The 27,807-nt window shown below is 56.0% G+C and overlaps 4 protein-coding genes across 4 annotated transcripts; 1 reads left to right on the top strand and 3 right to left on the bottom strand.

Annotated features, from left to right (window-relative positions):
* Positions 1–294: 294 nt before the first annotated feature.
* EsH8_IX_000077 (mannitol dehydrogenase C-terminal domain-containing protein) lies at positions 295–1,485 on the bottom strand (the record flags this gene model as incomplete). Its single annotated transcript, XM_083266413.1, has 1 exon — positions 295–1,485. The coding sequence occupies one exon, from the start codon at positions 1,483–1,485 to the stop codon at positions 295–297; it is 1,191 nt and encodes a 396-aa protein (XP_083129978.1).
* A 12,067-nt stretch (positions 1,486–13,552) lies between these two features.
* EsH8_IX_000076 (glucose-6-phosphate isomerase) lies at positions 13,553–15,524 on the bottom strand (the record flags this gene model as incomplete). The annotated part of the gene is made up of 5 exons (XM_083266412.1): positions 13,553–13,640; positions 13,718–14,150; positions 14,221–14,327; positions 14,391–14,924; positions 15,025–15,524. 5 exons carry the CDS (start codon positions 15,522–15,524, stop codon positions 13,553–13,555), a joined length of 1,662 nt encoding a protein of 553 aa, XP_083129977.1.
* Positions 15,525–17,725: 2,201 nt separating this feature from the next.
* On the bottom strand, positions 17,726–19,797 carry EsH8_IX_000075 (kinase-like domain-containing protein; the record flags this gene model as incomplete). The annotated part of the gene is made up of 3 exons (XM_083266411.1): positions 17,726–17,929; positions 18,001–19,562; positions 19,641–19,797. The coding sequence occupies 3 exons, from the start codon at positions 19,795–19,797 to the stop codon at positions 17,726–17,728; spliced, it is 1,923 nt and encodes a 640-aa protein (XP_083129976.1).
* Positions 19,798–23,892: 4,095 nt separating this feature from the next.
* EsH8_IX_000074 (uncharacterized protein) lies at positions 23,893–26,064 on the top strand (the record flags this gene model as incomplete). The annotated part of the gene is made up of 8 exons (XM_083266410.1): positions 23,893–24,155; positions 24,214–24,347; positions 24,409–24,532; positions 24,582–24,788; positions 24,842–25,210; positions 25,264–25,625; positions 25,676–25,739; positions 25,806–26,064. 8 exons carry the CDS (start codon positions 23,893–23,895, stop codon positions 26,062–26,064), a joined length of 1,782 nt encoding a protein of 593 aa, XP_083129975.1.
* Between the last annotated feature and the right edge of the window lie 1,743 nt (positions 26,065–27,807).

Here is a 27,807-nt window from a genome sequence, read left to right as displayed (position 1 = left end):
GATGGCAACAACTTGTTATCAAGATTTGTTCAAAGTTCACGATGCACTAAGTTGGAGAACGAAATTTTTTAAAGTTTGAAAGATGTCATTTCAGTTATTGCTTAGCATGCTAAGTTCCTAATGACCGGTCCAGTTCCCAACCATCAGGTTGAGTGGATTTGTGAAGTACCATGCGCCAAAAAATGCGCTCCTATGATTCCTAAAACGCCATGCCTGTATCCCATGATATATGCTTTAACTCCAAGATCATCCCAAGTCCGTTATTCGTAATACGCATCAAAGCTTCGCCTCGAGTCATTCCTCGCTGTCGGCCTGCACCTTGCGGACAACTTCAACGAGCATGGGGTGGATCTTCTCTGAAGGCTGGATACCGCAGATCTTGGTAACAGCATCCTCGGGGCCGTTCTCGGACATGAGCTTGGAGAGCTCCTTGCTCTCGTCGTCGCCCTCAACATCCTGGAAGCGGAATGCCATCTCGGCGGCGCGGAGAAGTGCGGAGCAGTCCTCACCCATCTCGGCAAGCTCGGCGGCGGGGCCGACGAAGCGCTCCTTACGGCTCAGCTTGCGGACCGGCGCACGACCGACACGCTCCACAGCATCCTCCAAATGGGGGTTGCCGATACGGCGGATAATCTTGGCGGCGTATTCACGCTGAGCCTTCTCGTCGATGCCGTGCTTGGAGATAATCAGCTTGCTAGTCTCCTCGAGAGCCTTGCGGACCTCGGCCATGATGGCCTTGTCCTGCAGGGCATCGTAGACAGTGCGCTTGCTGCGGTTGTATCCGTGGTAGGCAGCAGTGGCGTGACCAGTGTTGACGGTGTAGAGCTTGCGCTCGATGAATGGAGCAAGCTCATCTACCCAGTTGATGCCCTCAATGGAGGGGATCTCTTCGAAGGGAGTACGCTCAACAACCCACTCGTAGAACTTCTCAAGGGTAACATCCAGGCCAGCGTTGGGGTCCTGGGCAGGGACGATACGGTCAATGGCAGAGTTGGCGTAGCGGGCACGCTCGTGGTGGTCCTCGAGACGGTGGGGAGCAGTGTTGCGAGGGTCCTTGATGTGCTCGGCAAGGGTGTCAGTGGCACCAATAGCGTTCTCGCAGGCGATAACAGAGACGGGTGCCAGATGGCTGGGTCGCTTGTCAATACCCTTGGCGATGACGGGGGCGATAAACTTCAGGATGTTCGGGCCGACGGAACACGTGACAACGTCAGCGGTGGCAATCTCGTCGACCAAGTCGGCCTCGTGTGTTTTTGAGTTGATGGCACGGTAGTTTGTGATGACATTCTCGTTGGTGCCTTCGGCGCCGACCTCGATCACACGGTATGAGGGGGTCTCGTTGAGCTGGTTGATGAGAGAATCAGCGACGTCGGCGAAGACGACCTCGTAACCGGAGTTGTGGAGAAAGCAGGCGACGAAGCCACGGCCGATGTTACCGGCGCCGAAGTGGACGGCCTTTTTGTTTTGTTGTTGTGTTGCAGACATGTTGGGTGTTATGTGTGTAAAAGTGGGAAGGGTATGTGTGTGTGTGTGGTGTTGGTTTGAATTGAGTTATAAGACGGTTTTGGTTTATTTGGGGTTGAGTCTTGATGCAAGGTGAAGAAGTAGTCTATCAGAGTCGATCAGGACCAGATGGAATAAAAAGCAATGTTGAGAGTGATGTGATGATTAGGACAGATTGGGAGACGGGGGGAATGGGTTTGCTTTATATCCCGAGAGCGTCGCCTTCAGAGAAGGGTCACCACGATGTAATAGAGTGCGAGTGCCTCCCAGTAGACGACCATGGGATGGCCTTGACGTGTGGAAGGCTCATTTACAGTGGGGAGGGGCGCCGGCTCGAAAGGGAAAGCAGGAGGGAGTGGAGGCCCGGAGGGGGACCCATGCGATGCGATACGTCGTCTAGGGCGGTACGTACCCCACGACGACGTAAAGGTACGTATCCACTAAGTACCTTTTGCCCTCCTTGGACTCGCTGCGTAGTTGGTACCTAGCCTAGCCTCCATGGCAGCTCACAAGGACTCCCCTCCCCCCAGGGCAATGACATAACGCCGCATCCCCTCCCCAGCCATGCCATCATCCCCCATTGTGCCCAGTCATTGCTGCGAATAGACGGTTCGTTTTTTTTGTGTCCATCCCGTCACCTTGTTCACCAGTCTCCGCTTTATTGAAACAAAGCGGCGCCGTCTTAGGCTCTCTACTGCGGCGCCTTGAACCAACGAGCATGCAGTATTTCGTCAAAGGTACTGCGTACAGCCCACCTCTTTCCCCCTCCCACCGGAGGGGAGGGGCGTGTCGCCAGCTGGAACCTCACAATGGACACGCAACATGCAACTGGGAGTACGAAAAGAGGGGGGGGGGGGGGGGGGGGGGGGGTGGTTCCTCCGTCGGCTTGGGATATGGATTGTGGATGAATGGGGGATGGGGATGAAAGACGTCCAATCGTCATGCACACCTCTCGGCTCCCTTAATCGTCGTCCTCTCTTCCCTTGTTGGAAGGCTCGTCAATTACATTTGCATTTGGCTGCGGTCAAACGGCGGGTAGAGGCAGTCGTGGGCAGCCACAGCAGCAGAGCCACCATCCCATCATCATACAGTGGACCGTGTGTCTATGGCATGTGAAATGCAGCGGTTCAGCATTACGTCGTCTACATCTTCTCTCCAGGCCTTGCTTCTCTCCTGCTAGCGATTCGGACCAAGGGGTTTTTGCCATGGCTGTGCTGCCAACAAGAGAATAATCACTCCACCGGGCCAGAGGGAGGAAAGTGACTCCCATGGCAACCCGGAGAGGCGAGGCACGCCCCAAAGGGCCGGTCACCCGTGGGCCATCACGAGTATGGCATGTGGTGAGAGGTTTTGGGGCAGGTGTGCTAGTGCCCGTACGTGTGTGGGTGTGTGCACGCATCCACGCATCCCATACAGTGAGGCCCTTTAATGAATGCCCCTGTGTTGTGTCCTATGTCCTGTGCCCATGCCCAGTGCCTTAGCATATATGTGATATCGCATTGAAATAGACAGCCGAGACACTGATGTCGGCTGCCTGAAATTACTATTCGGTCTGTCCACGGGATGGCGCCGCCTTCATTCAAATTCAAAACCGTACGCCCGTTTTGCAGAGTCCAAGCCACCCCTCCCTCCCTGTGGGCCATTGGGCAAGTAGAGTAGTGTAACGAATGGATGGATGAATGCCATACCGGTTCCGTCCGGCCTGGGACCACGAAGACCCTGAGCAAATAACAACACGGAACATGCGGTGGCCTGGGCTGGCTAGCCGCGACGACGATCAAATGTTCTAGTGCAAAGTGGAAAATACGGGCAAAGCATCAAATCCCTCGGGCGTGCACTGGATGGACTGGTGTGTCATGGAATTAATTTCGACGAGCGCTCAGAAGGGATCCAATGGGGTTTGCTGTGCTGTGACTGGGCGGGTGGGCAGAGGCATTTCTTGCTTATCGTGGCATCCGATCGCGAATCGTAATCGCAATCGTGGATCAGCAACTCGTTCCCGATAAGTCGCACTATGGACGTGCCAGGGCCTGATGCCTCCGAGGCCTGTTCCTGAATCTTGCTGCACCGCCTCACGATAAATGGTCGGCGGCCCGCCGAGGGGGGCCGAGGGGCCGTGGTAATTGGGGAAACCGCTGCAGTGCAGCCGGATGCTGTACACGACAGAGTTATTAACAGGTTGAAGGGGCCGGCCTGTAACTCGGAGCATGTAAATTGGTCAGAAACCCTGCGATGCCACGTCCGACAATCAACCGCAGACGTGGTCAGAGAGTTAGATGAAGGCGATTAGTCCATTGACTGAGACGGCGGGATAAGGAGCAGTGGTCGAATCAACGATGGCATCCATGGCCCCTCTAGGAGGGGTTTGACGGGTTGCCCCTCCTTCTGCTCGGCCTTGCCCTGCCTTCCCCTGTCCCCCAAGAAGTCAGATTGGGCCACGAAACGGGACAGTCTACCGTGGCTATCGAGAGAGAAGTGGTTTACGGCGGCGGCTGTTTGCCAGGTTTGTCCGCTTGTCTGGACCCCTTGCCAGGGTTCGACGCCTCAAACGCAGGGCTTCGATTCGTGGAGTTGTCGAGGTGGCGCCACTTTGGTGCTTGTTGTCGGAGCGCCCAGACGACGAGTATCCGCAATTCCTCGCTTTGTTGGCGCCGACGGTGACCAAGAGGGCCAAGTGCGGCGGAGATTCGGGGAGATGCTGACTGGACGGCGAGTTGGGCGATACACTGTCTGACGGAGAGACTGGGATTGCGAACCGCATGTGTGGGTGGTGATAAGACGGCATGTGGAATGTCACAGTGACTGCAGCTGGACTGAAGATATGGGGCTTTTCTGGTGGTCACTTGGCGCGCCGGGCTGCCTCTTGAATCGCCCGCCATGTCGATTGGTCGAATGGTCAAGCCATTGTCGACTTTCTGCAGAACTGACGATGCAGGTTGGGGGGGGAGTCGGGGTGGAAAAGAGAGACAGAAAGCGGGACGGGGTACGACACGACGTCGTTGTTGGCGCTCTCCTGTTTTTCTTTTCTTTTCTTTTTCTTTTCCTTTTTCTCTTTTCTGTTTGGAGGGGGCACGTTCGCCGACGAACACCTGCAGGAAGGGTGCCATGCCACCTCCCTGACGAGAAGACAAGACATGGCCAAGTGAGATTATGCCCTCGTTCCGAACCCGACCCTCGATCGATTCGGTGACGTTGATTCGCCGACGACGAGCTGGGCTGCATATGCCTCTACCTTTGGTGGAGGGGGAGAGGAACTCTGGTGCTCGCTATTCCTGTGCATTGCATCCCTCCCCTCACCTTGGCTTCCTCCCTCCCTGCGATTTGCCCCGCGCGGGGCGGTTGGATGAATAACCCAAACCCGATAGATCGAACGGATTAATGGCTGCGCGAGACTGAGCCCCTTTGGTGCTTGGTTGCTTCCATTGTGTCACCAAACTGGAGCTGATTGCGTATAAGCGGCCCTCGGATGGAACGGACAGATTTCACAATGATGTCTTTCGGTTGTGTCTTTCGGCTGTGGCTTTCCGGAGAGACATCTAGAAGATGCCGGAACGTGTACTTCTCCACGCTCGGTAGGGCAGGAAGTACATCCACCAGACCCAGCATTGTGTTTCTGGTGGGGGGTTCCCAGAGGCAAACAAACAAACGGCTCCAGTGTCGGTTCTCCTCAGTTCCTTTCATGGCGCAACTATGAGGTTCGCGAGGGGGGCAAAAAGACGGACGACACTGGGCCCGATGGAGAACTTTCCCACTTGGGTGGAGGTACAAATCGGCGAATAATCGACGGGTGGGAAATCAACTTGCGCCGAACCATCGAACCGTGACTTTGTTGCCATGTCTCTCTCTGAGTGTCTCTCCCATGCTACTCCCCTCGGCCATTCCTGCTGTCCTGCTCCTTCCCTGTCGTGCACTGCACTGCAATGAAATGTACGTACCGTGGTTTACGGATACTTTGCCTTCCATCTGGCAGCCGGGTCCTTCCCCTCTCGCCTGCCACCCCTTCCAGTGCTTCCTTCCAATTATGCCAGGCCATCGTAGGTACCTGCCACAGAGCGTGTCCACTGTCCGCACACTAAATGGTGGGGCCTTTTTTATGGGGGCGTTTTTCCGTCTGCGCAGGAGCTGGAGAAACCACGGCACACCCGAAGCTTCCGTTTGCGGGTTCTGTGTCTGGCGCTGCTGCCCCTCAAAGTTCTGGTCCGAAAACTCCCCCGCTTACGCCCGTCCAAGCTCACCGTGCCATCTTTGCTCCGTCCACGACCGGGCTGGAGTGCGTCGCCCGTCTCCCCCATCCGCCCTATCCATCCGGACCGCCGTCATCCACCTCCATCCAGCATCTCACCTCACTTTGCTTCGCCTCACATTAGCAACTTACCTAAGACAGGACATACATTTGCTACTGTCCTGGCCGGGTCTATTGGATTGGTGCAGCCGACGAGACCATCTCATTGGGTCATCACGTTTCCTCCTTGCTAGCCATCATGTCCTCAGCCGTGTACCCTACCCTGCTGATGATATGTCGAATTTCGCAATATTACTCCAACGCATGGAATCGCTACCTCGCCAAGGCGCCCGTCTTGTACTCGCGACCGTGCACGTACTTGGCTGTCATAGTTGCAGACTTTGGCTTCCCGGCGGGACCAGCCACGGGGAACACCACACCTTAAGCGGCCCTGTGGTGATACCGTGATATGCCTGGACGAGTTTCATCACCTTCCTCCCACCCAGTGAGGCTCGACGACATGTCCCCTTCTTGGCACACGAGGCCAACGTTGGCTGACAGTGGCTGCCATCCTACTGGACGCCCTCTCATCTCTTCCAAAGAGACTCTAGCTTGTCCATGCGGGTGAGATGCCACGGTTGCCTCCCCCCACCATCCTGCTTCATCACCATCATCACCGCCACCATCTGCTACCAACCTCACCCTCGTCCAAATTATTAACCCTTCCAGCTTGGGCCCTGAACTTTGGCTTGGTTTCCTCAGACGAAGTACCAATACCGCACCCGCCACAACCTGCCTTGCTTCGTTTCCCGAGCGGCCATTGTTACGCTTGGGCCTGGGCTTAGGCTACTTACATAGTAGTGCGATTTCCACTGCAATTTCGATGCACAATCTGCCGCTGCCATGTCCGTTATACCATGGTAGTCCTCCCATCAACCCCAGCAAAGCTTAGATGAGAAAAAGGAAGCCTGTGAGGCATACGTGGACGATGCACAGGAGCTTATTGTCGTCATCGCAACCGGCGCGCTTTAGGATGCATCGTTGTGCAGTCCGCAAGTCGTCACAGTACCGACCACCGACGTAACGAGGGGTTTGGCCATACCACGCTGTGCACTGCGCTAGAGTTTGGATTCTTGTCACACATTGCGCCGGCCCCTGGCTATTCCCGCCCGCTGCCCTGTGATGACATCGGGTTGACGATCGCCACAGTCATGACCATGACGGGCATCCCCCGCGCCGATCAGAGTTAGGGGGGCTGTCGCCTCAACACACAATAGCCTCACCCGCCCGCTGAGCACTGCAGCTCGCACAACCGTCTGAAAACGCAGTCGCTCGCTCTGCATTCGGGCTTGCATTCTGCATTGCAATGCACGGCACCTCTGTCACTGGCCGAGGCAAGGGACGGCAATGCAGAAATGCAAAACGTCCAGGTATCCCAAGGGACGAAATGACGTAGAGATATCCCATGAAAGGTCGCGCATCAAACCTAACAACAACATGAGAACATGGAACGCCCTCGCGTTACCGCTACCAACGGACGTTCGGCCGCCCGTTCAATCATGACACCCATAAGCCCTCACGTTACAGCTCACAAGAGGCGCGATCCCGTCATCGTGTACCACCCCGGTTGTGCGTCGAGGCACCACCGCCAGCGTTTGTGCTTTCCCTTTGATGAGATAAGCCGCCCAACACACCGGCAAATGGCTGCGCCGCCCAGCCACGAGTTTGGCGTGCTCTGATGGCGTTCAACGTTGCCATACTGGGCGCTTCGGGCGTCTCAATCCTGGATTAATTAACGATGCAGTACGGACACATACTAGGCACCAACAGAAGATACCAGTGGCTCATCGGGCGGCGAAGAGGCGGGATCCCAGCAATCTCACAATCTCAGACGCAAAACCATCTTCAAGTCCCGGCCAATGAACAGCCGTTGTCGTCTCCGCCGCTGTGGAGTGTACGCAAGACGGGCTCCACGAGAAAACGACTCTCGCAGACGCTCTCTCCCCTCTGACTGGACAGACAGAGTCAGGACCAGGACCCGGGCGGGCTTAGCACAGCGCGGATTTCCAACCACGCCCACCCTTCTGCCTCATGTCTTGGCATGCGTCATTGCCGGGCCCTTCACTATGCATCCACACCCTCCGGACCTTGTCAGGCCCCGCGAACCCTTCCCACAGAGGTGCTGCTGTGCAACCTGACTGGCTGGCATGGTCGCCCGCCATTCTGCACCAGGAAATCCTAGGCACCAAGGGTCCTCTTGGTTCACCCTTAGCCTCTCGCTAGTCGCATGTACTTGCGACAACAGCCCTCTGGGGCGTGTCTTTAGCACGATGACCCTGGTCCTGGCTCGGCCGTTGCAACCTGCATTTTCAAATTCACGATCCGCCAAGTTGAAGTTTGTCGGAAACCCAATGGGCCCGTCATTACTCGACGTTGCTCGGGTACGGCAGATGAGGCCTGACGATCTAGTCAAATCAACCTCAACCGGGGCAGCACGTCATTACCACTAGCAGCCCAGCAAAGCTCTCTCGGCCATCGTGAGTCTCAAGTTTTCGGAGGGAAATTCCGGACCCGTTGGCATTGGGACGGACCGGGACCTGACGACATTTCGCAGACACATCTCACGAGATTGCGGCCAGGTTCAAAGCATTACCTACCGTCTGGCCCTCCAACAACGCTGCCAAAACCTAGGAGCGATCATTTTGATATCAGATCGATCGCCGGGCTCCCAAGGAGAGATGTTCAGGAGAAGCTGCCTCTGTGGAACCCAGCTCCCCTTCGTTGCATCTGCTCTCTTCTCGGCTACAGCGTCTATCCCGCAAGATAGACTGTGGTCATAGCAATGCTTGAATCGCTGATGGCCCCCTAGTGGGTAACCCCGGATGATCCTATAGTCGGTGATAGATCAACAGAAGCTGGTGGGTGGTGTATTTCACGTGAGAGTCCGACAGTAGTCACCGGTCGAGCGACCCGCGAGTCGGGACTGGTGTGGGCTACGCGCCTGCCGCGGTCACAAAATAGCTCCGGCGGTTTGGCACATGCCTCCTCTTCGTTGCCGGCCCTTTCCAATGTCACCGCCGTCGCCGTGATACCTGGTGTCAAGACAGTATGACTTTCGCTCGTGGTGGTTCGGTTTGCCCAGATGCACGGAATTCGCGATTCTGCCTCTTCGGTTTAACGGCACCATGCCTCCTTTCCCAAGACTCGCCACAGTCAAGCCTGGAACACGGGCCGGTATCCGATAGTCTGTCTCCTTCACCGCAAACCTGTTCAAGCCTGGACGCTCAAGAGCAGCGATGCTTTTTCCTCTGCGATCTCACTCAAGACCAGGCTCTGCGTCAAACGTAACCACCCAGTTAATGGCACGCTAGGACGGCCCGATGTCGAAAATCCCTCTTCTCCGGGCAGCGGGAGGTTTCCCGGCTGAGGGAAACTGATCTGCAAAGCGTTCACAGCCCCCCCTCCAGTGCTATTACCGGCGGCCTCTCACACCAGTTGCCTCTCCCGACAGAAGGTCATGCTCTCCATTTCCTGCTCACTGCTTACCACACAAATGTACAAACTGACAGTATGACTATCTTCAATCCTACCACATGGATAAACAACCAGAAGTGTGTGTGCCTTGCCTCCCTCCAGCTCCTTAGTCAGTGCTTGGGACGTTGGTTCACCACGGGTCGGCCATGCACGAGAACCAAAACGGACAGCCTGAGCCTCCCGGAATACGCCGTGTCACTATCGACAGGTGGGGCCGGCTTTATCCGACCCACACCAGGCCGGCTTCTCACTTGATCTCTCCAGCTGCCACACACAGAACGGGTGATTCAGCTGCTCATCAACATGTTTGCGATTTCCCTCGGCTGGCATGGCGAGTTTGAAACATTCTTCTTCCGAGGTCAGAAAGAGATCAGCATCTGCGCCGAATGGCTTGTGGTCGATCGATGATCGTAGAGTGCTCGGCGATTTGAATTTTCTTGTGAGACCAACATTCTCTTGAGCCTCTGCCGCGGCAGCATTTTCCGCCCGGTATGAAAGAACGAGGGCACTTTATTCTCAGCCAGAGCCGAGCCCCCCTCGGCAGCAACTTGGCTTTCGTAATCCCGCATGGCGGAGGAGCGACGGCCGGCCATCGACGTCGGCTAGGCGGCACAGCAAGAACACCTTGGCGGTAGACGGAGGACATCCGCGGGTCTCACGGCGGGATGGCCAGGAGGCGGAAAACGAACAGCCCGGGTTTGGTACTGCAAACCACGTGCAGTCACCGACCGCAAACCAAATTCGTTCGGTTTTGTTTCTTTGTTTATTTTGCCAATTGTCGCTTGCGTTTTTTTATTTTTATCCCAGTCGGGTGGCGGTCTATCGGCGGGCGTAAATTCCATGCCGATCAATTCAATCCAGGTAAAATACCAAAAAAGCAACCTAGGAAACCTGCGCATGCCCCCTTCAACTTGCGGTGGAGAACGGTAACGCGGCCTTTTCTGCCGACGGAGCGAAGTCGCTAGTTTAGTCGGAGCAGTGCATCTTGCACCGCTCTTTCGGACAGATACGAGAGCACGTCTGAAGTCGGGTGAAAACACATCCCCCCCACAACGGCGCCTGTGGGAACGGCGGTAGTGCTCCCCAGACCAACCAGCGGAGACCCTTTGGAGATATCTGCAACGACACGAACACATTCGTGGAGCGAAACCGTGTGTGATGGGTTTTGCAGAATGGGCGCCCTTCGTGGGGAATCCGACGTGGAGCCAGTCGCTCTAGTCGCTCCATGATGCTTGCTCGCGCCGCACGCCTTCGCAGTAAAATATGGATACCGGGAGGGCTTCGTGCAGAAAACTAAAGAAACCCCAGGGCCCAAGCATCACGTCACGCTTTCACGGACGGGTGCCCGAACAGCTCGGGGAGGGGGGAGACTTCATGCGCTCCATGCCGTCCGCGTAAAACGCCGATCAACTCTGAAATAGGGACCGGCCGATGCCGTAAATGGAAGACCCATTGAGGGGGGGAAGGCGTTCGAGACTCTTTGGTTGTCGAACCCTCTGCTTTGTTGTCGTTTCCCATCGCTGCTCATCGACGGCGCGACTCCGAGCGTGTGCGTCTTTGTCGAGGTGGTTCCCTGACGATCCTCGTCGGATTTCCAGGGGCCGTCCGAACCCGGATCTTCACCCGTTGCAATGGGATGTCGTTGTCTACGTCCGGTTCCCACGCCCATCCTGTCTCTGGTGTGGCGATTTGATAAATTTCTGCTTTCGTGACACATTGGTTGAGCGCGATGGGGGCATTCTTTTGGTCCCTGTCGCAGCTGACTTGCCCGGCTCTCTGTGAGAGCTTGGCTTTGCAGACGTTGCCGTTATGGTTTTGACCATGCTTACGAAGTCTGGGTCTTGATTTCCGATGAGGATGTCATGGCATCCTCTCCGCTTCCATCTTGCCGGGATCTTTGCTCAAGGCAATCCTTAACTTCCGTTCCTGTCGTCCTCGTTTGCAATCAGAGCATGCCTGGCCCGCCGCGGAGAGAAAATCACTCCGCTCTTCGATGTCGACCGAGGGCAATCACTTGACAAGGCCACCCATCCTGCCTGATGCCTTGTTTTCCTCGGGGGGTTGGTGTGTAGTCGGAGACATTGATGGAACTCGAGGGCCGTGCCGTGGATACGATGGTTGTCTTTTCGGATGAAGTAGAGGATGGCCAGTCCCAAGCTTTGATAGACGACACGCGGGGACTGCGACGACGTCCAAGTTGAGATGTAGCAGTAAAAATGTTGTAGGCCTACGTCTGCCTCGATATATGAAATTCGGGGCCGTATCGTTGACATGGTCTGATGCCATGGTGGTCCGGGACCGGGGTGCGCAAATCGAGAAAGGGGCGCTTTTGCTCACTTTAACGCACCCAAATGCAGACTCCAGTCACAACAAACAAAAAGGGCGGGCAGGTCAACGAACAGACAAGTCGCTGCACCGTCAAGACTTTGGAGTCGCAGGGGCTCGGTGACCTCTGCCGTGAGTTTGTAGAACGTCTTGTTACCTACTCTCGCTGCCCTCGTTCAACAGTTCCTGACATACCGAGATCGGACTCCAAATATGAGGTGTTTACAAACTAGACCGATAAGACGGACGACGTGGCATACATACCTTGTGAGCTGGGAGCCATCCACCGAGAAGCCAATGTCAGAGCTCACGCATTTTCTAGAGCCTGTCTCTAGTGTCGCTCTGGTGTCTGTCGCTCTATGATACTTACGCAGCTATAGAGAGGCATACCCATATTCTCAGCGTCATGCAGTGCCGTGCTTCTTATCAATCCACCGTTTCAGTAAAAAGTGAAGAAGGAGGAACACACACCTTGGAATCTAAGGGACACGGGCAAGAGGAGCTCGTTTGGTAATTGTTTGTTGGACAGTGTATCAAACGACAATCAGACCCCGTGCCACAAATGCTCCTCTTGGTCTCGTTCCTGACATCTCTCCCTGTCGCCAACGTGACATACCACAGGCTCCTCCACGCACTTAATTCTACAAGAGATCGAAAAATAAAATAGAAAACATGCACGCGTACCGGCTTTTGTGTGGGCACGCTCGTCCGAAAAGGCAAGTCTAGGAGGCTCAAACCTTGATGTTTGCCTTCAACTCTTTTCTTCTCAGAGAACGCAACAAAAGGCGCGCCTTTTTTGATAAGAACTTCATTGCGTTGTAATGCCTCGTGGTTTGAATCCATAAACGTCTCGGGGGTCTTTGGTAGCAAACCGTTTGGCGTTTTGGCTTTTCTCCCCTGAGATTACACACATTCCACGTTCCTGTTTTAAAGAACGACGCCGGAGGTGGGGGGGGCATGTTTGCATTTATACACGCCCTTGTGATATTTACAGAACAGGCGCCAGAGATGCCTCGGTTTCGTTTTCATGGCAGACATGAGGAGAGCACGTCTTTCAATAATTTACTAACCAACACCGAGATTCGGCCTTGAAGTGTTCAGCATCAGCTTGTTCCCGAGTTGCCATGTTTTCCTGTTTTGCATCATCGTCGCCTTCAACTACAGCCCTAGCCGTCATGACCGAAAACCCAGTGTATATAAAAAGTCGATTATTTTTCAGCAGTCGTTGGTGTATACAGAGGAGCTGTACAAGCGTATGGGTATGTATATAACACCAAGTGGCTAGAAATCCAAGGTATAACCCGCCCCCCCACCGTTCCAAGCCACAGACTCCACAGCTCTTGACTGAGAAAAAGGGGCAAAAGGAACCCAAAGTTTAGGTTTCGAGGGACGCGCAGACGTGCTTCAGCAAAGTCAAACCCGCAAACATTGCTTTTTTCCTTTGCGCATGCCCGGCCATTGCCGCCGTCTATTCCGCCCACACTCGTCATAGTCGTCCTGCGCGTAAAGTGGTCATACGACACCAGGGAAACGACGCGAGAGCGAAACCGATGTAGATATGTACATGCTATCAAAGACGATGTATTCTGTGCGTTTCAAACTCGCACGCGAATCTTTCCTAATCATCACTCCTCCCAAACTCCCCACGCCAGACACGCAGTTGACCGAGCTTTGTGTTCCATCAACTAGCTAGCGGTACCTTTACCCTCAACTCTGCGTGTACTCCACAACCGATAGCTCAGGTCCGATGGCGGCAGGTAGTTAGACGCCCCCAGACTGACGCCGTCCAGGTTCAACAAGACATACTAATCATAGGCATGCTGACAAGGGACGTGTTTTGGTCAAAGGATTCTTTTATTCTGCTCTGCTGGCTTCATGGAAACGCGAATTTGGCTTCACGCATTGCTTCTACTTTTTTCCAATGTTTGAAAACTACAAAGGACAACGGACACGGCGCACATTAATTCATTACAGGTTGGAGTACTTCTTGAAGGCGCCGATCAGGCCGCCGGTAGACGCGTCGTGGCCCTCACCGTTGCCGGCCTCGTCGAGCTCCCTGTTGTGAAATCACTGGTTAGCATACGACCCGATGCGGTGTCTTTGGGGAGGGGGATCAGGGACGGCGGCACGTACTTGAGAATCTTCTTGGCAAGCACCTTGCCAAGCTCGACACCCCACTGGTCGAAGGCGTTGATGTCCCAGACGGCAGCCTCGGTGAAGGTGAGGTGCTCGTAGTAGACGATCAGGGCGCCCAGCTCGGCGGGGCCAATGTGGCCACCGACCAGGATGCTGGTGGTCGGGCGGTTGCCCAGGAAGATCTTGTGGGGGACAAGCTCCTCGGGGGCGCCCTCGGCGCGGACCTCGTCGGCGGTCTTGCCGACCATCAGAGCCTCAGCCTGCGCAAAGTAGTTGGAGGCGAGCATCTTCTGGTGGACGTTGTCGCCAATGGGGTTGTGGCTCTTGGCGGCCAGGATGAAGTCGGCGGGGATGAGCTTGGTGCCCTGGTGGACGAGCTGGAAGAAGGAGTGCTGGGCGTTTGTGCAGGGCTCGCCGAAGAGGATGGGGCCTGTTCGCGGCGTTGTGTCAGCTTCTCAACGATCCCTGCGTTGGCAACGGGCTCAACGGGGCGTGCTTACCGGTGGTGTACTTTGCGGGGGTTCCGTCCGAGGTGATGGTCTTGCCGTTGGACTCCATGGACAGCTGCTGCAGGTAGGCGGGGAAGCGGTGCAGGTACTGGTCGAAGCTGTTTTCTCACGTCAGAACCTTGTACTCCTCGGAGGGGGGGCGTCGGCCGCTCAACACTTACGGGGCAACCAGGTGAGTCTGGGCCTGGAAGAAGTCGGAGTACCACACGCTGAGGAGACCTCCCAGGACGGGGATGTTCTCCTTCAACGGGGCGGTGCGGAAGTGCTTGTCCATCTCGTGGGCGCCGGCGAGGAACTTGTGGAAGTTCTCGTAGCCGACGTAGATGGCGACGCTGAGGCCGATGGCGCTCCAGACCGAGTAGCGGCCGCCGACCCAGCTCTCGAAGCCGAACATGTTCTTGGCGTCGATGCCGAACTTGGTGACCTCCTCCTCGTTGGTGGACAGCGCGACGAAGTGCTTGGCGATCTCGCCCTTGTTGTCCGTCTTCTCGAGGAACCATGACTTGGCCGTGTTGGCGTTGGTGGTGGTCTCGGCGGTGGTGAAGGTCTTGGAGGCGATGAGGAAGAGGGTGGTCTCGGGGTCCGAGTTGGCGAGGGCCTCGGCCATGTGGGTGCCGTCAATGTTGGAGACGAAGTGCAGCGTCATGTCCTTGGCTCCGTAGTACTTGAGGGCCTCGGTGACCATGACGGGGCCGCTGTGGGTAGTACGTAGTCAGCGGGCAATCCGGGTGGTGTCGACGACGCTGCTTCGTCGGGTGGGGGTGGTGATGGTGTAGGGGACCGGCGTTGACTTACAGATCGGAACCTCCGATGCCGACGTTGACGATGGTGGTGAGCTTCTTGCCGGTGAAGCCCTTCCACTCGCCGCTGCGGACCTGCTCGGAGAACTCCTTCATGTGCTCGAGGACGTCCTTGACGCCGCCCTTGTTGGCCATGACGTCGACGCCGTCGACCTTCATCTCCCAGTCGCCGACGTTGCGGAGGGCGGCGTGGTAGACAGCGCGCTTCTCGGTGAAGTTGATCTTCTCGCCGGCGAACATGGCGTCGCGCTTCTTCTCGAGGCCGGCCTGCTCGGCCAGCTTGACGAGGAGGTCGAGGGTCTCATCGGTGAGGAAGTTCTTGGAGAAGTCGAAGAGGATGTCGGTGCCCGAGGCCGAGTTGGCAAAGGTGCGGCTGTACTTGGCGAAGCGGTCGGGGTCCGAGGCGAAGGCCTCCTTGAGAACGAAGTTCTTACCGACGTTGTCGCGGTGGGCCTGGAGCTCGGCCCACGCGGGGAGGCTGGAAGCTTGAGGCATTTTGGGTTGGGATGGGTGATTTGACGAGAGTTGGGTTTTGGAGGGGGGGGGGGTCTTGGGAGAGAAGGCAATGGTCAGCTGGTTCAGTCTCGGTGTTGGTTGTAGGTGGTAACAATGATGGGCTCTCGGGTTTTTCAAAGGAACCAAGAGACGGCAGAGAGAGAGATGAGGAAAAGGAAGAAAAAACAAATGCAGCCGTGCTGTCGTGGACTGACTATGCCAGGTGAGAGGAGCTGACGGGGTGTTGGTGGCTCTGGTGGGAGCAAGTGGGATGGGTGCGGCGTGCAGAGCTCGGAAGCATCCAATGGGAGTGCTCGGTTGGGGGTGGCATGTCTGGCGTGGAGGGGTAATTGCGTCCAAAAACACAGCTGGAACGCGGGGCACGGCACGCTGAGGTGACGGGAAGCGGAAGCACTGACCTGGAACCGGGGGGTGGTGGAGGGATGGAATGACGCCTGGGGACGCGCGGGAGAAGCTCTGGCTTAGTCTGGAGGGGCGCTCAGTAATGGCAGCTGCAGCAGAGAGATGTGCTGAGTGTGGTGGGTGTCAGGTCGAAGAGGGGGAGGGGGGGGGGATATCAATGTTTGTCTATTGGGAGAATAATTGGAAGATCGGAAGAGAGAGAAGAAGAGAGGAAGAGAGGGCGAGGGTGAGGGGAGAGGGCGGCGCTTTAGAAGGAAAAAGCGACGATGCCTTTGGCTGAGGTGCAAGGTGGGCTGCATTGGGTCCTCTCCCTCTCCTTCTCTCTATTTCCCTCTCCCTCTCTCGCCGGCCATTGAGTGCTGGGCCTGGATATCCGACGACATACTGGAGCTCATCCAGCAAGTTTCTCCGTCATCGTTCCCACGCCGCCGGGACACCCTGAGAGTAAAAGCTTACCTAACGCCCGGCGGCGCCCCCGTTGGCATTGCCGACAGCCCACCTCCACAGTCTCACACCTCTTTTTTTTTTTTTTCCAAGTATCCGTAGCCATGGAAAAAGGAGAGAGAGAGTCAAGTCTCGCTCGGTCATGACATCTCCCCTTCTCCTCCGCGGCCCCGCTCCGTCCCTCTCACCCAAGTGCCCACCCAGTCAAGCGTGAGCTATTCGGAGGCTGATTAACCGTCTGTTCCCACTTCCCACCTCTCAACCAAAAAATGCGACCCCCAGCTCTGGTCCGAATCGCCGTAACTTGCAAGGTGCCACTCTGCTCCCACCTCCCTCTCGCATGGATGCGCTTGTCACGGACGCGAGAGCCCGCTCTTCATTATCACCTATCGCCATCTACCGCCCACAGCCGTACCAATTGACTTGCCCTTGCTGTTATCTGCTATATCCGACGGCCTGACTGATCAAGCTCCAGCCTCTCCCTTCCCCACCCCGGGGCCTCGAGGACATGTCGATTTTTTTGGCCGCCCCTCTCGTGGCCCTGCGTCGTGACTTTTTTTGTCGGGGTAATTCGATGCGGGCCGGCAAGGGGGGTACGGATGACATCGGTCTTCCCCAACCGAGTTCGGCCAACGTTTTCGACCCTGCGACTTGGGCCCGTCCATAAAACCCCGTCGTCGCAGCTCGCGCTCCGAACCAGACCGCGCTACCTCAAGAGTGAGCATCGTGGAATCCGACACCGGAAAAGAGCATTGGAGGAGGGGGGAGGGTTGGGGCCGGTTAGTCCGACGCGGTGGACCCGGCGCTTACTAAATAACTCTCGCTTCAACCCGCCCCGGCAGATCCGATGTCCGATGTCAGACACGTCCCGGCCCGAATCCGTCCCAATATCAGCCATGGCGCGGGACGTAACCAAAAGGTAGGTAAATCATGGTCACAGCATCCATCCCGGGAGGGGACCGCACATTCTCGACATGCATCAACGTGTCACCCCGTACCGTACTGGTTGGTTGGTTGATTGGTTGCTTGTTTGTTTTTGTTTGTTGTCGACCAAGATGCCCCATGAATGATGCTGAGCTGATTCATCTGTCTGTCTGCTCAATGGTCTGTGCCTATCTACATTCCGTTTTCCCCTAGGCGTCATCATGCCCGTCCCAGAACGCCGTACAAAGACGAAGACGCAAAGCTGTTGCGCGCGCGCGCGCACACACACACGCGAGTCGGAAGATCCATGTCGAGTCGCTTTGCCATAAGCTGAGGTAACCCTTTAATCACCAAGTCCACTCCACAATCATGCTTCGCTTCTAGCCCAGCCGCCGACACACACGATCCCCTCATCGGTCCTGGATGCTGCCCACAAAGGAAGGGTCCTTGACACTGCCACCCGCATCGCCCAGTCCTGCAATCGGCCGGTTGTAGCTGAAGCCCTGGAACTGGTTCTGCATCGTCTGCGAGAGCATCGGGCCCTCAACGTACGAGTCCTGGGGTGCTTCTGACGTGAACTCGGGGTCGAAGTTGGCCGTGTCGAGAGCGTCCACCTGGAGGGAGAAAAAAAAAAACATTAGCAAATCTGGTCGCGCTGGTAGGGCTTTGCGCACTTGTAACTTACCACATTGGGCTTGAACGCGGGCTCGTACTTGCGCTGCAGGAGCTTGCGCCAGTCGATGGCGTGGAAGAAGGGGTGCGCCTTGATCTCGGCTGACCCGTTGGCTCCAAGACGCTCCTTGGGGTCGCGGTTGAGCAACTTCGTCAGGAGATCCTTGGCGGCGGGCGGGACAACGTCGTGGCCGGGGAAGTGGAGAGGCTCCGACAAGATCTTGCGGTACATCTCGTTCGTGTTCTCGTCGTAGAAAGGAGGCAGACCCGTAAGCATCTCGTACAGGAGGACACCCAGCGTCCACCAGTCCACCGTCTTGTTGTATCCCTGTCCCATGAGCAGCTCCGGTGCCAGGTACTCGGGTGTGCCGCAGAAGGTGTTGGTCCGGTCCTCGTCCTTCATGTCAAGCTTGCACAGGCCAAAGTCGCACAGGGCGATGTGGCCTTGGTAGTCGAGAAGAATGTTCTCGGGCTTGAGATCTCGGTAGATGACGTTGAAGCCATGGAGACACTCGAGGGCGCACAGGAGCTCGGCCGTGTAGAACCGCGAGCGGTTGACGTCGAATCTTTGCTCCTTTTGCAGGTGGTGGAACAACTCGCCTCCGTTGACGAACGCAAGCACGAAGTAGAGCTTCTCGGGGGACTGGAAAGTGAATTTGAGGGGAACGATGAAGGGGTTGTTGATCTGTGCCAGTACTGAACGCTCGGCGAGTGTGTGAGCGACTTCCGACCGGGAGATGATGTGTGCTTTGCGGATTGTCTTCAGCGCGTAGATACGGTTCGTGTCCTTCTTGCGCACCTGCATGACCTTGCCGAAGCTGCCCTTGCCGACCACCTTGAGCAGCTCAAAGTCCTCGATCTTGAGCTTGCCCGCGCGGTTCTCGACGTACTCGACGCCGATCTTGACTCTTCCGGTTCCGTACTGCACATCCACCCACTCCACTCCGCTGTGGCCGAGGGCACGCTCTCGGCTGGCGAAGTCCGCCGCGGCCTTTTCCCGGTCCTTCTTATTGGCCTTGGGGTCCTCGACGAAGCTGTGCTTCTCCTCGAAGCGCGGGTTGATGCGAGCCACGCCGAGGAAGATGTCCTGGCTGCGGCCGGAGCCGGGAGGGGCCAGGGGGTTGCGCATGTAGAGGTGGATGACAAGCTCCGTCACGCGGGACACATCGAACTTGTATTGGGTGTTTCCTCCAGCCCAGAGCGGGTTCTCGGGCGTGCCCTCGACCGAGTTCACAAAGACTTGCATCTTGTCGAAGTCGAGCAGGGCGTAGGGCATGTACTTGCCCGAGATCCGGCCATGGTTGGTGGGGATTCCGGTGAAGCCACCGCCGGATGTCTGTGGCCGAGCGGATCCGTTGATGAAGGAGCCGGCAACTCGTTGTGAGGAGGAGGGCCGCACGGAGCCGGCGACGCTGAGGGCGCTGCCACTCGATAGCGAGCCCTGGTGTGAGGAAGCAAAGGCTTGTCTGTGTTGTTCGGGCAGGGAGAAGCCGTGGCCCTCGTGCAGGGTGACGACGAGGATGCCGGGCTTCGGTGGGTTGACAACTGGTGCTTGCGCCATGGCCTCGGAAGCAGCTGCATCAAGTCAGTATGGAGTGGATGGCGCCTCTTCGACGCCGAAGGGGGTTCATGATGGATGGATGGCTCGCGTACCGATGGTTCCCTCGTTCGTGGGCGTGGCCGAGCCTGCGATGTTGGCTTGTGCCTTTTCGCTTTCGGTGATGGTAGATGTGGATGGCGATCGGGAGAAGGTGCTGGCCAAGGGACCCAGATGGGTCTCCTTCAGCTTCTTCGTCAGCTTCCACGACATTTTTTGGGAGGGTTGGGCCGAATGCGCGGCGGGCGGATCGGCGATGTGAGGAGGTCGGGAATATCAGAAGCCGGCCGGTGGTGGTGTAGGTGAGGCGAGGCGAGGTGAGGTGAGGTAGATAATGCAAAGGCCTCTAGGGTGGTGATTTGTTGGTGGAGGTTCGAGGTTGCGTACAAAGACGCTCGTTCGCTCGCTCAATGGAGGAACCCCGCAGAAGACGCCCCCCTCTCTTGGTGGACGGACGGGACGTGTGTGGTGAGACAATCTGGAGCCGACCGGTGGGTTGGTTGGTTGGTTGGTTGGCTGACAATGGGCACAAAAAATGCTGGGTTGTTGCGGCGGAGGACGGAAGGGGGAAAGGATGGAAGACGGACGGAAGAAAACAAGAAGGACTAAGGATAGGAGGAGGATGGGAGGAGACGGGGGATTGGCGTTGAGGTTGGGTTGGGTTGGGAGGGCGAAGGGATTCAGAATGAATTGGGTCGGCAGAGCAGGACACAGGCTCAGTGGGCGGGCGGGATTCAGGGGGTGAGGATCTTGACTTGATCCGTGGGCGGCCTTAAAGGAGACGGGTTACGGGAGATGTGGCAGCGACAAAGCCCAGCGTGAGTGTATGCGTACCAGCAGTAGCCAACTTGGGATAGGGGACAGCGGGCACAGGAGGCACAGGAGGCACAGGAGGGGAGGCGGTGCACCTTTTTTCGGTGGTTACCATAGTAAAAGGGCGAGGGCGAGGGCGAGGGGAGGGGAGGGGAGGCGTCCGGCACCATCCATGGCTTGCTTGGTAGGTGGGCGGGGAAGGGGGGAAGGGGAAGGGGGAAGGGGGATGGATGATGAAATCACTCGTCGAGTCCCGACCCAGGGCCGCCTTGTCCTGACACTCGCACGGTACGGGGAGAGCGACACAAGTACCCGGCGAGGGCGAGACAGCTCCCAGCAGCGGATGCCGTCCCTAGAAGGCGCCCAAAAGGGGGAGAGGTGAGGGTGGCACGGCAGTTCCACAGAGTCGAGGGGGGGGGCAAATAGGAGAGAGGGGCGGTGGACACGACCTGGCGCAGGTACGAGACATTGACAGTGCGAGGAGGGAGCCGACGGCTGCTTACGAAAGCAACCCCGTCAAACCCCCCAATTTGACGACAAAATTGCCTCCCTCTTTTTTGGGGGGGAACGAGCGCTGTAGTGCACAAGGCAAGGAGAGGGAGAGAGAGTGAGAGAGATTGACAGACGTCAGCTGAATGAGGGGGACTTGTTCAATGAGCTCTCAACTAAGCGAAAGTCAAATCAAGGCCAATTAATCTCGAGTTTGGCCAATTAGACCGGGCCAACAGGTGCTGGGCAGCAATACAACGAGCCAGCATTCAGTTCCTTTCAGCGTTGCAAACCGGATTCGACATCGCATCGCATCGCATCGTTCGCTATCGTACCGTATCCGTACTGTTGTTGGTCATTTCCACGTCAACCAACCAAACACCCACTCGGCCGTTCTTTGTCAACACCAGGCGCTGATTACCTACATATTAGCAGCGTCTGAATGATCCGATCCACTGCCCTCCTGCTGTGTGTCTCTCTATACCTAGTCATGGCACATACACCATGGCACAAGCCCTATCCGTATTCATTGTTATGCCTCAACCACCTTGGCATATGTCTTCCCCCCCTCCCCCAACGATGGGTGTCTGGACAATTCGTAATGCTGACAGTCCCGGCAACAAGTTCCATGTAAGCATGCATTGGGAAGAGAACCAAACAGAATCATTGGACCCCAGTCCTTTTCAGGTCTTCCTTTCTCTCTCTCGCTTTCTCTCACTGTCCTTGTCTGTCAGCAGACAACTGTCGGGCCTGTTGAGCGCTTCGATAGTTCCCTCGGCACCCCCGTCGCAGCCCAGCAGTGCCTAGGATGCGTTGGGGAGACTATACAAAAGCCGCAGCCGTAGAGACGGGAGCCCTGCGTCGATCCGTTACAGCGTGGGCACGTGAGCCGGGGACCCCCATACTTTTTGTACGGAGCTGCACTGTGTTTGCGGAACATCAAATTAAACAAGAAAGGAGATCTCCCTCAAAGGGAAGGACGGCCTGCCCTGGGCGACTCGACGAGCGGCGGTGGTGAGCCTGACGGGTGGATGATGGCACTGCTGTGGCCACGGAGCATCAATTGATCGCGCATAACCCCCCTAACAGGGCCGGCCATTTGCATTGTTGTTGTCATTGCCGCAGCGTTGCTGTGTGGTTGCTTGGGGACACCCGGTTCTTCAACCAATTGTGCGATGCAGGTGCCGATGCAGCCTTTGCATTGTACATAACACAGCGTCAAACATTTCTTTTACCGGCGCCGGCTTGGGTTTCTTCAGCCCACCAGGGCGGACTGGGACGGACCTGCCTTCAGCTGGGCGCCTTCCACGCCGGTGCATTGCAAGTCCCGTTTGAGAAGGACCCGGGGACAGGATCCGCCGGTGAGATGCTAGACCCGACCTCATCACGTGACCCCACTGTGCGCCAGGACTACTCCGTTCTGTCCCATCAAGCACTACTGGACCTCACGTACTCCACATGTCATTGTACTAAGGTACCTATACCTAGGGGGTACACATCCACCCCCATCATCAATTTTCTGCCCGCGCCACCACAAGCCCGACATGGTCAAGCATGGTTGCCCATGCTGCGCTGGTAATCGAGACATCTCTATCACCAGTTGACGATTGTATCAAAGGTCATACTTCTAAAAGACCTCTACAAAGCTTGTCTGACTCTTTCCCCGATAATTGAGAGAAACCTTGATTGTCTTGGCTGCTGCGTTACTTACTTACTACTTGCTACAGTTGCTGAAGGAAGTCGATTACGGAGTAATGACCAAATCCACTTCTGGGATTGGTGTTAGTTTCAAATGAATCATAGGCACTGGTTTCCTATCTGAGCAACATAGACGCGGCTGCCTGTAATATGATTGGTAACGGCTTTGTTGACTACAAGTTCCCAGCATGCTTCATTCGAGGAGGAGAGTGTGTATGGGAAGGCCTCGACAGAATAACTATACCTGCGTGACCACATCCGCCTCCGCCGAGCCCGGAATCACGTCTCGTCCCTCAACATCAGCAACCTTGTGGTTCTATCGCCGAGTTCTTCCTCCTGCTTTTTAAACAGCAGCTTATCAATAAATTCATCATTGGGCATTTATTTCATCCCTGCTTCCTCCCTCGTTCTGCGCCCGTCTTCTTCGCGTTCTACCACGTTCTCCGGCTCGTCTCTTCCAAGACTACGCCAACAACCTCAACAACATCAACCGCTATCCCCGTTGGATTTGGATACTGCCATCTACAGCTCTATATATAGCTTTGCTCAAAGTAACCAGCAGTTAGCAGCGACAGGTAGAACGAGGTTAGGTTGTAGTATATGTAGATGTAGCAGTTTATAATAGTCTCTCGCAGGTACTTGGCTTATAGGCCACACCGAGCCCGGCCATACTTAAGGGGGCACATACCATGTACGTACTAAGTACTGGTACGGTACCGCGAGAAGTAGAATCATTAGACGATCCACGTGACATATCTCATGCCATCGTGCGAGGAGCACTGCTTACCTAACCTCCAAACCGGGTATGCTTGCAAGGAGGCGGGGATGCTCCTAGCCTGGACCAAAGGTCCCCCCCCCATTGCACGGAGTACCGTTTCCTTCCAGATGGGGAACGCGCCTCCCTCTTGAACTAGTGACATGATCTGCCCGCGTCTCTAATTTGAGCCTCAAGGCAAGTTGATCAAACGAACGTGCCTGGCTAGGATATGCACCTACTTGGTCTGGAATCTCGTGATCATGAGGCTGGCTGTTGTTTTGGATAACGCTGCAATATCTGGCTCATGCAATGGGGAAAGGATTCGGCCCCCAGGCCAGGCCAGGCCAGGCCAGGCAGCCGGCCTCCCGAGACCTCTCTGCAAACAATTGACTGGTTCGGCTTCTTCCAGTCCATGATGCCATGTGTCCATACTCTTGCCCTCACCAGCTTTGAAATGATCGCCAGCGACGACGGTGGAGTTTTCGCTCGCATTTTACACGGCAAAACTCTGCCGATTCCCCCCGAATAATACTTTGACGCATTTCACCACCATGGCCATGTCAAAAGAAGTGCTTGCCCCCTCCTTTGATGTTGCACCAGCAGATGAAGCCTCGGCTTCGCCCGTTTCGCCTCGACCAGAGAGTCCAAAGCCCGATAAAGATGCCGGCGCAAAGCCCGGTCCAGATATACCTCGACCAATTCCCCAATCTTTTCAATTTCAAGACGAACCTGAAGATGTAGCTCAGCCGACCACCTCAGAGCCAGGCCCGCCTGTCTACATCACAGGATGGCGACTCTACGCCATCATCTTTGGGTACGTGGCCTCGATCAAATTTGTCAAATCGCAGAGGGCTGATGTTTCTCTTACCCAGTTTATGCATGTCCCTTTTCCTGTCAACACTGGAGACCACTATCGTCAGCACCTCCTTGATCTCCATCACCAACGCGTTGCATGGCTTCGAACAGCGAGACTGGGTCGTCACGTCGTACCTACTCACCTACACAGGTTATTTTGCGCCCCATGTTTCTCGCGCCTCGTCTTGTTGAGGATGCCTAACACTGCGCAGGGTTTCTGGTCATATTCGCCAAGTTCAGCGATATCCTCGGACGGAAATTTATGATTCTTCTGGCGTTGGCCATCTTCACCATCTTCTCCATCGTGTGCGGCGTTGCATCGTCCATGATCCAGCTGTGAGGTGGTCCAAGTCGACTTCTGGCCCCATGCTAACCTCGCAGGCAGAATCGTCTTCCGTGCACTTCAAGGCGTCGGCGCTTCTGGCATATATGCCATGGTCAACGTAATCAACCCCGAGCTGGTACCCTCCGAGAAATGGGGCAACATTGTCGCAGTCACGTCTCTGGTCATTGTTATAAGCTCAGTTCTTGGTCCGGTTCTGGGAGGTGTCATCAATGACCATTCAAGCTGGAGATGGGTATTCCTACTCAAGTTTGTCGGCCCTCCTGCCTAGTCCCGTACATGCACTTATCATGCCGCTCCAGTGCACCGACGGGCGTCTTTGCCACCACCATTCTCGCTTTTCTTTTGCCGAGCAGTTTTCCGAACCATGGCCGCGGGGTAAGTCAGCCAAGCATGCGAGACAAGCTGACGAAAGCTGCTGTCGTCCGGTTGGACTTTATTGGCGCCATTGTTCTCCTCTCCTCTTCGATCCTGCTGGTCTTTGGTTTTGAGGAGGCCGGCTCAAGATACCCGTGGACTAGCCCTGTTGTCATTTCTACCATTGCCGTCGGGGGCAGTCTCTTTTTGGTCTTTTTTGCATGCGAGTACATGGTTGGCAAGCCGCAGTATCCACAAGAGCCCGTATTTCCCTTGCGACTGATGAAGGATCGACATTTTGTTGGTCTGATGCTGTGAGTCTTCTCCAACTTTGCTGCAGCCCAAGGGCCCAGCTCACCAATGCCAGAATCGCCTTTTTTACCGGCCCTCCGTTTATGACAGCTTTGATCAACCTGCCGCAGCGCTTCCAGGCCGTCAATGGACTGAGCCCCTTCAGTGCGGGTGTTCACCTGCTCCCTCTCCTGTTGAGCTCTCCGCTCGCCACCGTGGTGTCTGGGCATCTAGCCACCAAGTGGGACGTCCCGCCTTTCTATCTGTTGCTATTTGGGGCATCAATGCAGATGCTGGGCATCGGTCTTGCCAGCTCTGTTGCACCCGATAGAATACCACATCTCTTGGGTTTTGAGGTGATCATGGGCTTCGGTTTTGGCATGACTCTAGTGACACTCCTCATCTATGTCCCTTTCCTTGTTGACCGGGCGGACCTGGGTAAGCGTCACCTTGCAGCTGTCATGCATTCCATTGACGAATAAACATAGCTGTTTCAATGGGGGCTGTGACACAGGTTCGAACATTGGGGGGCACCATTGGCTTGGCCGTGGGGTAAGTGTTGTTTCTCTCGTCAAGACTATCGTCTCGCGTTTGATGCTGGTTCTGATTCGCTTGCAGTGCCACCATGCTCAACAATCATATTGCGGGCGTGCTTCCAAAGTATCTCACCCCCATCGAGATGCAAGCCCTATCGAACTCGGTCCAATTCATCGATACACTGCCCCCCGCGACACAGACTGCCGTCCGATCCGTGCTCAACGAGGGCTATAACGGCCAGCTTCGCACCATGCTTTACTTCAGCAGTGTCGTGCTATTTTCCATGACCCTAATGTGGGATAGAAACCTTAAAAGGGCTCGTGACATGACGGGATATTGAGTTGGCCCGACGCCTCAATTCCGTACGCGGGTTCGATACGAACGACAGCTAAGCTTTAGGACGGACGAGCCCATGTAAAGGTTCAGATGCCGTGAACACCTCATGAGATTAGAAGGATTTGGAGAAGGAGCCGAGCGGGGAAGCTGGCGTTTGGTAGCGGCACAATCGGCGGCAACAAACCACGCAGAGACACAAGAGATGGTGCCCGGGGAACCGATGCAACACCAGCTGGATCTTTCGAAACGACCAGCGGCCACAGGGATTCCCGGGAACGTGCTCCGAATGGTGAACCCCACAACGGATAACCTCAAAGGGAAACACCATTTCGCATGCATCCTGCATCCAGCGCCACTGGATAATGGCAAGATGGTGATGTGCTGCAAGAGTGATTCGCTGTCCTGCAACACTAGTTGCATGTAACTATTTTGATACCCCCAAACCCTCTGACATGAAGACAATATCCCTGGGACCTTGGAGAGATGGTGGAGGGGCGGCTAGGCAGGTCGCAACCCCTCCAATCATGATCCCCAATTTGGCCAAGAACTGGCACAGCAACCTTAGACTTCGACTCTGCGACGAGCTTTCGGGGATGTTTCGGCAAGTGGACTTGACGTCAGGATCTCCTGACTTGATTTTCCTTTGCTTGAGGCCACCTTCTCCTCACCTGCACAGCTGAGGAGGGACTTGGCCTGCAGAAAGATTGGAGGGGACGGCCAACCGGCTAGACGCTCCCCGTGCTACCCCGGACTTTGCATTGCGGGGTGCAGAACGCGGGGGTGCGGCAGTCAACCTATCCCCGGATAATGCCCAGTCGAGTCCAAGCGGGAATGTCGGATGTAGCCAAATGCCTGGCGCGTGTTGCGCGGGGGGCAGGAGTGAGCTCCGGCCAAGCTATGCTTAGAGCTCAGCATGAGACACAGCTGGAGCTCCAAAAATGGACACCGCGTTGTTGGGGTCAGGGTTTGTGGTGCGGCTCAACTTGTTAGGGGACTTCGCATTGGGCCTCCTCGAATTCTTGGCAGGTTGGGCCTGGACTACTCTGCCATCCTCCCTCGATCGCCCCCGCGTTGACGTTGGACGCGTTGGAGCAAAGCCGTCCTATTCTCGGGCAGGCGGATGTCTGTCTGCATGCACACAGTTGGGGAGCATCGGCAGTGATTCTTTGTCCATTATCTGGGCCAATATGCGCTGCGGCGTCTCAATGGACCGCATGAAGCTGCTCTTCCTGCCTGCTTTGCGAGTGCGGGGAAGCTAGAAGGCATGTTGATCGGAGCATAGCCATGCTGCCATGCCATGCATTGGCTTTGGCTGATACACTTCACAGACGCGCGTCGGTGATAGGCTGCAACCCAGCAACACCGGATGACACGGACTCTGCATGCTTTGGACCAAATCAGATCGCGAGACTCGGAAATCCTGGAAGGATAGTCCATGGTTCCCCCTCATCCTCTCCCTCCCTGCCGGATCTTGGTTTGAGATCCTGGAGGGTCTGGAGTAAAGTCGGGGTCGAGAACAATCCTACCAAGCGGCGGGGTATCAGCACGGATGTCTTGGGCATAGCTTCTCCCGTCTATTTAATGACCGTCCCGACGGGTTCGAGTTCGTATAAATGTCCTCATCTTCTCCAGCGTATTAGTAGTGTTGCAGTTGACCTGGCACGGTGTTCATGCCGCTTTGACAACTATTATCTATTCTCGATCACTTGAAGATTTAGTTTTCGCTTTCACAATAACCATCGTCACC

Source organism: Colletotrichum jinshuiense, chromosome 9, assembly GCF_051148585.1.
Source record: "Colletotrichum jinshuiense chromosome 9, complete sequence".
Classification (NCBI taxonomy): Eukaryota; Fungi; Ascomycota; class Sordariomycetes; order Glomerellales; family Glomerellaceae; genus Colletotrichum; species Colletotrichum jinshuiense.
Note: the sequence above shows the minus strand (reverse complement) of the source record. Positions and strands in the feature narration are given on the sequence as shown.